Raw genomic sequence first — 9087 nt, 5'->3', positions numbered from 1 at the left:
GAGATCTAGTATTGTTCTAGGACTTCAAAAATAAGTTTTCAAGAATTAGCAAAATAACAAGCTAGGAAGCTATTGGGATCTTGCCTTCTAATAATTGCATATACAGAATTTGGAAATATGATTCTGACTACTCTATGGAGTACTTCTTTGATGGTAGATGCCCCCAGACTTTTCCAATCTTGCAAGGAGAACGTTCCATATCCCCTAATTGTAATAAATTCTAGTATTTTCCGAATCAGTCTTGTCATGTGGATTCACTCTATGAAGGCTAGTTTGGATTTCTTCTTATTCATCAACCCTACCATTTATGTATTGAACTTATCATTTAGACAAGAGTTTTGAGAGTTTTTATTTATTTTGTTCTTCTTCATTTCCCTCATTTACTTTTGCATTACTTTTTTTTCTTTCATTTATTATGACATTCTCATCGAAGATAATAAATATATATCTCAAACTACACTTAAAATTTCTAGAAAATAGAGCACTCTTCTATTAATCCATGTCTTTAAAACAAATTTATCCAAAAAAAAAAAAATTTATTATGCCTCATCGCACGCATAAAGCGTGTGTGATGAGGCTAGTGTATGTATATATATATATATATATATATCATCTATAATATTTATTAGAATTAAAAAAAATTACAGATATTATTAGAATGAAAAAAAAAAAATTACTAAACTATCTACTTGATTATCATCTATTTTGATTGTAAATTAACTGCCTGCGCGTCAGCAGATCCGGATTGCCTTGAAAAGTCTCTCCTCGGTCGATTGTTGTTGTTAAATCGGTCTGACCTGAAGCCCCTCCTCTCTTGAGGGACAATCTTCGCTTTACCTTTTTCCAACTGCTGGTCTTCTTCAACCCTTTTATACTTGTCGATTCGGTCCATAAGTTGGCACAGGCTAGTGACAAGCTTTTCTGTTAGGGATTTTCTCAAACTATGCTCAATTGGGAGGCCGCTCTTGAAAGTCCTGGTGGTGACGTAGTCATAGTTACCCTCTATCTCATTATACATCTCCTAGTACTTGTTCAAGTAGGCTTTCAGGGTTTCTCCTTCTCGCATGGACAAAGACAGTAGAGAATCCAAGGGCCGAGGAACCCTGCTACTCGTGATAAAACAAGAGCCAAAGGCCTGGGTCAACTGCTTAAAGGAACCTACGGAATTTGGCCTGAGGCTATCAAACCATCTCATCGCCACTAGTCCCAAGCTGGACAAAAATACTTTGCACATCAAAGCCTTGTCTTTGGAATGGACGACCATCCTCTGGTTAAACTGGCTTACATCCTCTACGGGGTCCGTTCGACCATTGTACATAGTGAAAGTAGGTTGATGGAATCGCTGAGAAAGCTTAGCCCCTTCTATCTTGCGTGTGAAGGGTGACTTAGAGATTCGATCCAAGGCTTTGCTCATGGCGTCATTCACTAGGCCTTTACGGGATGGACTTTTGTGTCCGCGTCTATGGTGGTGCTCTTCCTCATAAGAAAAGGTCTCACTTGGTGGAGTTCTTGACCTTTGCTTATAATTGTTGTCCCCTTCATCACTAGTATCTGAACTGGAAGGGGAACACTTCCATTGCACACGACGTAGTTTCTTTTTTAAGTCGTCAATCTCCTGCTGTAGGGCTTTGTTATCGTCCTTCTTTTGGGATACGTGACATCTCACCATAGAATGGCTTCTGCTTGTATGGGTAGTACGTACACTACCCTCTCGATGTTTGTCCCGATCTATTTCCCGTTCAAGGTTAAGAAAGTTGTCTTGCCATTGAGAACCTGCAAGCTCTGTTCAGTGTGGACCTGCTTGATGTGGACCTAATCCCACCATGTTTAGCCGTTGCACTCACTAAGGCACAGGTACTTCTCACAGACGGCGCCAATTGTAGGGTCACAGTTCGAGGCTTAAACCCAAAATGTGTGGAGTCTTGATCCAATGAGCCCAATACAATGAATTTATAGAGAATGGGTCAAGGAACTAGGTCCTAATGAATTAGACAACGGCTAGTATTGAATTGCATGACGATCAAATACAAATAAAGGATGCTGATATCAATAAACTTTCAGTCTGAGGAGGTTAAATCTGTAGATAATGATCACTCTAGAATATCATAATGATTTAGATTGCTATACTATTTTTTCTCTCTCCTTACCGATCCCCTTCTCATGGAGGGTCTCTCACATTATAAAGTTTCTTTTGGATCATCTTGATCCTACACTTGTTGATCATCTAAGTCCCTACTTGAGTGCCCGTCCCATCAGACACCCCTTTCAGCCTTCTGTGAGTTGTGGTAGCCAAGGCAGCACTGTTCAGAGGTCTTCTCCACATAAATGTGGCCAGAAAAGTAGCTACAATGCATTTAATGCGATGGTAGCAGCTTTTCCTTAGATATTTTGAGTTTCCTTCCTTCTTGTATGTTCATGGGGCACATTCTTATCGTTAAAGCCTTTTAGAGAGTCACTTTAATTGCTAGAGTACACATTTGGACTACATTAGACAAGTCCAAGGAGGTATTCCCCTGCTTATGAGACTTTAACTGGGAACCCCTTAATAACTATTCATTCCTCCTCGGACTTATCTATGTCCTCGGACAAGGCCCAAGGCCCAATACACTGTTTTGGGCCCTAGTTCCCACAGTAATACAAACACACACACACACACATATATATATATATATCACGAGCCTTATAGTTCAACTTACACTTAATATATATATATATATATATATATATCTCTCTCTCTCTCTCTCTCTCACACACACACATATATATATCATGAGCCTTATATATATATATATATATATATATGTCTCTCTCTCTCTCTCTCACACACATATATATCACGAGCCTTAGTTAATTTAATAATTAATTTTAGCTAAAACTCACAATATACATTTTGACGAAAAAAGAGAGGAAGAAGTCAAATATGAAGCTATAAACAACAACAACAAATATATATATATATATATATATATATATATATATAAAGATTAAAAAAAATAAAGATAGAGATTAAGAGTACTAGTCGCTAACCCGTGCTATGCACGGGAACCTGCCTATTTGTAAGGTTGACTAAAATAATTTTATAAAATCTTAAATTGATTAAAAAACTACACCATTGCATGATTTTCTCTTGTATGACTTCAATTTGTATTACAATTTGATGAAGAAGTCATTACTTGAATGCACGGGAACCTACCTATTTGTAAGGTTGACTAAAATAATTTTATAAAATCTTAAATTGATTAAAAAACTACACCATTGCATGATTTGCTTTTGTATGACTTCAATTTGTATTACAATTTGATGAAGAAGCCATTGCTTGAATGTACAATGACTTACAAAAAATTTGTCAGACAGTTTCAGATACTGCAAAAAAAATAAAACTGCTTATAAACCATTAAAAAACAAAAAACAAAATATATAACTAAACAATAGAGAAATATAAAAGAAAGATGAGTTACATTTAAAAGAATAATTTCAATTGTTGCAAGCTTTTTTATCTTGTAAAAAATGGCTAAAGAGAGTTTAATTTGGTAGTTCATCTATGAAAATTATTTTTTTTTAAATACTTGAAAAACCATAAAATAAATTTTTGTTTTTAACAAAGTAGAGGAGAAGAAAATAACATAAGAAGAGCTCATACTTTTACTCGACTTTAAAAAAATATATATTGGGGTTTGCATTACTTTTATAATATTTATGATTAACCTCGAAAATTTGGAGATAAATTATCAACGTTTGAGTTTAAGGTGGTGATTAGTTAAACAAGTCAAATAGATTCTATGAATTGAATACAAACATAACACATTTATTAAATGGATCAGTCGACACATTTATTAAATGGATCAATCATGTTAACCCAAATGGGACACGAACCCGTCAAACCTCAACTCATAATCTGCTAATTTCATGTCATATCATATTATTTGCAGGTCGTTTTGGATTTTGCCACTTTTAATATAGATTTGCATGTTTCAATTTCCAAAATGAAGTCGCATGCGCTTGCGCACACATATATATGTAATCAATGAGTAATAATCAAATGTAAAATAGTGTTAGACCCATGGTAAAATGGTCCTTATCCCGAAATGCTCTAGATCCAGATTTGGTTCCAACTTCATTGATCATGTTGCTAATTCAGGATCATGACAAAAGATGGTGAGACAACTTGGGGCCACAAAAGCAAAAGATTCCACATAACGTTTAGTTTTAACCGCAATGGAAGCAAGGAAGTTGATGCAGCTAGCTGGGCTTTATTCCTTTTCACATGGTTATATAAAGGCCAGCCAAAACGGAGGTCAAACACACAAGCAAATCTTCTCTCCCATTATCCTTGTCCAAGAGTATCCAACCTTCTTTTGCTTTGTTGTTTTTCTGAAACATGGATACCAAGGCAGTAACTGGTCCCGTGCAGAAATCAAATGCCACAACTCCTGCCCAGCAACCAAACCAAGCTAGCAATGTGCTATTACAAGCTACTCCATTGTTGCAACCTGGCCAACAATTGGGTCCTTTGCAGCCAACTTCCAACTTGGGTTCTGTGCAGCAAACCAGCAACCCAGCTGGTACATACCAGCAACCCAACCCACAAACCAATTATGGTGCAGTGCAGCAACCAAACCCACAAACCAATTCTGGTGCAGTGCAGCAACCAAACCCACAAACCAAACAAGTTCCATTTCAGCCATCCAACCAACAAACCAGCCTTGTTCCTTATCAGCAACCCGACCCACAAACCAATCTTGGGGCTTGGCAACGACCCACCCTACTCAGCAAGCTGGCACCTAATGCTACGCACCAACTGATCAGAGGTGACCGAAGCATGCTTACGATGTCTGATGACAATGCGCAGGTCAGTCATATTCTGGGATCCCATACTCCAGATGGCCGAGACGTTGATGTCAAACCCCTTCTTCGCCTTATTGAGGACATTCTTAGACGTGCCACTCTCACTCCAGAGACCCTCTTAACAATGGTATAATACTACAGATTTTACTACATTAAATAAGCCTTACAAACTAATGTATTGCCAATAAAAAAAATGGTACAAATATTCATTTATTACATTATTTAAGTTATACCAATCATATTTTTATAATCTTTATCACATTCATTTATAAGTTTATACATATGCGGGTTCACACCATCAAGCATGATGCAGCAGATATATATGTATACAAGTAATTTTTTGGTTGGAAATCTATATATGTAATTTATTTGAATTGAAAGCATCCAGTTGTATATTCTTTGTTTTCATTTTCTAATTATTGCTTGTGTTTTTGTACAGGGCTCCCAAACATACCTTGATTCAGGCTTTGATGACAAGACCCACCATACGAGTTTTCTTGCCATGCTGGAAGCTCTGTCATATACCATTGACCGAATTGCCTGCGAGGTTATAACAAATCACGATTACAAAATCTTGACCTATCTATATTTACATCAACATAATAATAGATTTTTTTTTTTCTAAAGTTTTTGAAAACAATAAGTCTATAAAACAATTCTACGTCTACCTAAACTGTTTGAAACGGTATATAAATGGATTTTCAGCTTGCATACAAGGCTTTGGGTGGCACAGATGCACACCAAACCACAGTGGCAATATGTAACATGGTATCACACTATGGATGGGACGCTAAGTTGGTGCTGGCCCTAGCGGCATTTGGATTGAACTATGGAGAATTCTGGCTTCTTGCACAGATTTACTCGACAAACCAACTTGCCAAGGCAATGGCAATCCTGAAACAAGTGCCTGGCATCATTGAGCACGCTGTCCCACTGAAACCCCGGTTCGATGCACTTAATGATCTAATCAGGACCATATTAGAAGTGACTTGGTGTGTCATTGAGTTTAAAGATCTACCATCCATTTATATCACAACGGACGTACCAGCATTAGCCTCAGCCATGATCCATATTCCAACTGCTGTGTATTGGACTATCAGGAGTATTGTGGCCTGCGCATCTCAGATTTCTAGCTTCACTAACATGGGTTACGAGTATGGCTTTTTCCTCTCCATCCTAATTTACAATTCTCATGCAAATCCTTAAATTTAGATACTGTATATCCTATAAAAGGTTTATTGCATTTCGTAAAAATTTTTGTATATTGTAATTGATTTACACACTAATATATTGTAATTGTTTTATAAGTAGTGTAAATACTAAAATGTTTATAAGGCATTTAACAATAACACTGCAAAATGGATATTGATTGCAGGTTTGCGTTATCCACCTCAAAAGCATGGGAGCTATCCACCCTTACCCACAAGCTCAAAACCATACTTGAACATCTCAAGAAGAAGATGGAAGAATGCGTTCGATACATTGGTAAGCCAGTTTTATGTTGCGTTATAGACCATGCAATGCCATATATAGAAATGAATGCATAAAAGTATCTTATACAATTGCATACAATTAGTACAACACTCTTTTGTACATACATGGACTTGACATATTTCTGTTACATAAGATACCACCTATATATACTGAAATTCTCCTATTCAATGCAGAGGAGAGGAGGGATGTTGAATCTTATCAAATGCTTGTCGAATTCTTCAAAATGATCCACATTGACAACATGAGAGTTCTCAAGGCCCTGATTTGCCCTAGGGATGATGTGCTAGCACTTGTTGATGGTACCACCAAGAAAAGGGTCAGCTCTTCTAACACATATCATTAACATTACTATTGCACAATTAACGACATTACAATTTCTACTATCAGCACATTGCATATATATACTTGGTCTTAATTTTTAAGTTGTGATAGTATAATTAGTTATATGATTATCTATATATGGCTGTTTCATTTTGGGAAAACCAGGTTAACCTTGATGTTCTTAGGAGGAAGAATGTGTTATTGCTCATTTCAAGTTTAGATATCACCCAAGATGAGCTGTCAATTCTTGAACAGAGTTATAATGAGTCCAGGCTTCACGAAATGAGGCTTCAGAGTCCATTTGAGGTTGTGTGGATCCCCATTGTCGACCAATTGACTGATGTCAAGCAAAGGCATTTTGAAGTGTTGCAGGCTCCAATGACATGGTACTCAGTGTACCACCCTTCCATAATATCAAAGGCATCTGTCAAGTTCATCAGGGAGGAGTGGCACTTCAAGAACAAGCCTATCCTTGTAGTCCTAGACCATCAAGGGAGAGTGTTGTCCCCCAATGCAATTCACATGATGTGGATTTGGGGAAGCCATGCTTTCCCTTTCACTACCTTGAGAGAAGAAGCTCTTTGGAGAGAAGAGGCTTGGAGGCTTGAGCTGTTGTTGGATGGCATTGACGCAACCTTATTGAATTGGGTAATTATATATTTGTGTGTGTTCGCGCGAACACACTCTTTAAGAAAAAAAAATGTTAGAATAATTATTATATAATTAAATTAATTATTTCCTAACAGTTGAAATTTTTTGGATAATAAGGATTTATCATAGTAATTCACATTTCCCTCTTTTTCATTGAACAGATTAAAGAAGGAAAATACATTTTCTTGTATGGAGGCGATGACATGGAGTGGATTCGGAAATTTACAAAGAAAGCAAAAGCAGTTGCAGCGGCTACACGCATACCCTTAGAGATGGTGTATGTAGGAAAAGCCACAAAAAGGGAGCAAGTGAAGCGAGTGATAGCGAACATCGTACAGGAAAAACTCAGTACCTGCTGGCAAGACACAGCCACAATATGGTTCTTTTGGACCAGGCTTGAGAGCATGCTGTTCTCAAAGATTCAGCTAGGCAAGGATGAGGAACACGACCTTGTGATGCAACAAATCAAGAGGGTGCTTAGTTTTGACAGAGAGGGTTCGTGGGCAGTGCTAAGCAGAGGGTCTAGTGTGTTGGTTAATGAGCATGGAAATATTCTCTGGCTTGCCTTGTTTGAGTATGAACAATGGAAAGAAAAGGTGGCACTGCAGGGCTTTGACATTGCTTTTCAAAACTATGTTGCTGCGCTTCGTGGTAATTCTCACCCTTGTTGCCGCTTTGAGTTCTCAAACTATGCTGGAAAAATCCCAGAAAACATAAAGTGTCCTGAGTGTCACCACTACATGGAGAAATACACCACTTTCCTCTGCTGCCACGACGAAGGCATTGTTCCAAGCTTACTTGCACTAGCCACTAATAATTAAACCGACTAGCATTTTCCTTAATATAGCAGCTATATGCTTATGCTGCTGATGCTAAATAAGAGAACAAAAAATATATATATATATATAGGATACGTGTTTTATTTATTTATTAATTTTTTTCTTCTTTCATCTTACATATATATATATATATATATATATATGTAAAAGAATTGAGTGTGAGATGTCCACCCAATTGCGACTTTCTGGCGGCTTATGTTTCCGATTTGAAGGAATAGATAAAAAAAAATGCGTATTGTAATAATCTTCTTTGATTATATTAAAGATTCTTTTGCAGTAAACTATATATACAGCTATTATAAAAAGCTTTTGAATGTTTAGTATGCGTTACAAATTGAGAATGTGCCAATACGATGTTGATCCTTTACTTTCGAATCTTTATTGATATTTTCCCATGGAGGTTGAAACGAATTCCATTAGTAGCCTACACATTTTGTTAAGGGATGACATGCAATTTAAACCGCCACCACTGGTGCCCGTCTCACCTGCCTTTAATTGACTGGTTTTACCCCTATAGTAAATCGGGTGGGGATGAGGTTAACATTAAAAAATAAAATTATAATTTTATTTAAATATTGTGTTGACGTGGAAAATTATGAGAATTTTAAAAGTTTCGATTATATATATATATATATATTTATATAGATGAGGAAAATTCAGCATTATCTATAATTTACTATTTAACAAATAGTATGTATCTCGTTGCCGATAAGTTTAGTAACCCAAAAAAATTGACAATGATTGTATAAAATTGATATTGCACTAATCACAACTTATTATATTACTTTATCATCACAGGAAATAAGTTTTGAAATTTATGTATGTTTATGGCGTTGCTCTCGTTTAAAACAACATGATCATCGTCACTCCAAAAAGTTAAATAAGGTGATCGTTTGGTTTTACAAAGAAGTTCGAACCAGGTACTTAAATTTTTCTT

General features: G+C 36.5%; 1 protein-coding gene across 1 annotated transcript; it reads left to right on the top strand.

The window, feature by feature from the left end:
• Positions 1–4378: 4378 nt before the first annotated feature.
• On the top strand, positions 4379–8132 carry LOC115971650 (protein SIEVE ELEMENT OCCLUSION B-like). The gene is made up of 7 exons (XM_031091654.1): positions 4379–4972; positions 5285–5392; positions 5551–5999; positions 6221–6330; positions 6513–6655; positions 6826–7308; positions 7473–8132. The coding sequence occupies exons 1-7, from the start codon at positions 4379–4381 to the stop codon at positions 8130–8132; spliced, it is 2547 nt and encodes an 848-aa protein (XP_030947514.1).
• Positions 8133–9087: the final 955 nt, after the last annotated feature.

This window comes from Quercus lobata, chromosome 2 (genome assembly GCF_001633185.2).
Source record: "Quercus lobata isolate SW786 chromosome 2, ValleyOak3.0 Primary Assembly, whole genome shotgun sequence".
In the NCBI taxonomy this organism is placed as follows: domain Eukaryota; kingdom Viridiplantae; phylum Streptophyta; class Magnoliopsida; order Fagales; family Fagaceae; genus Quercus; species Quercus lobata.
The sequence above is the reverse complement of the archived record's forward strand: the minus strand, read 5'-3'. Positions and strand labels throughout refer to the sequence as shown.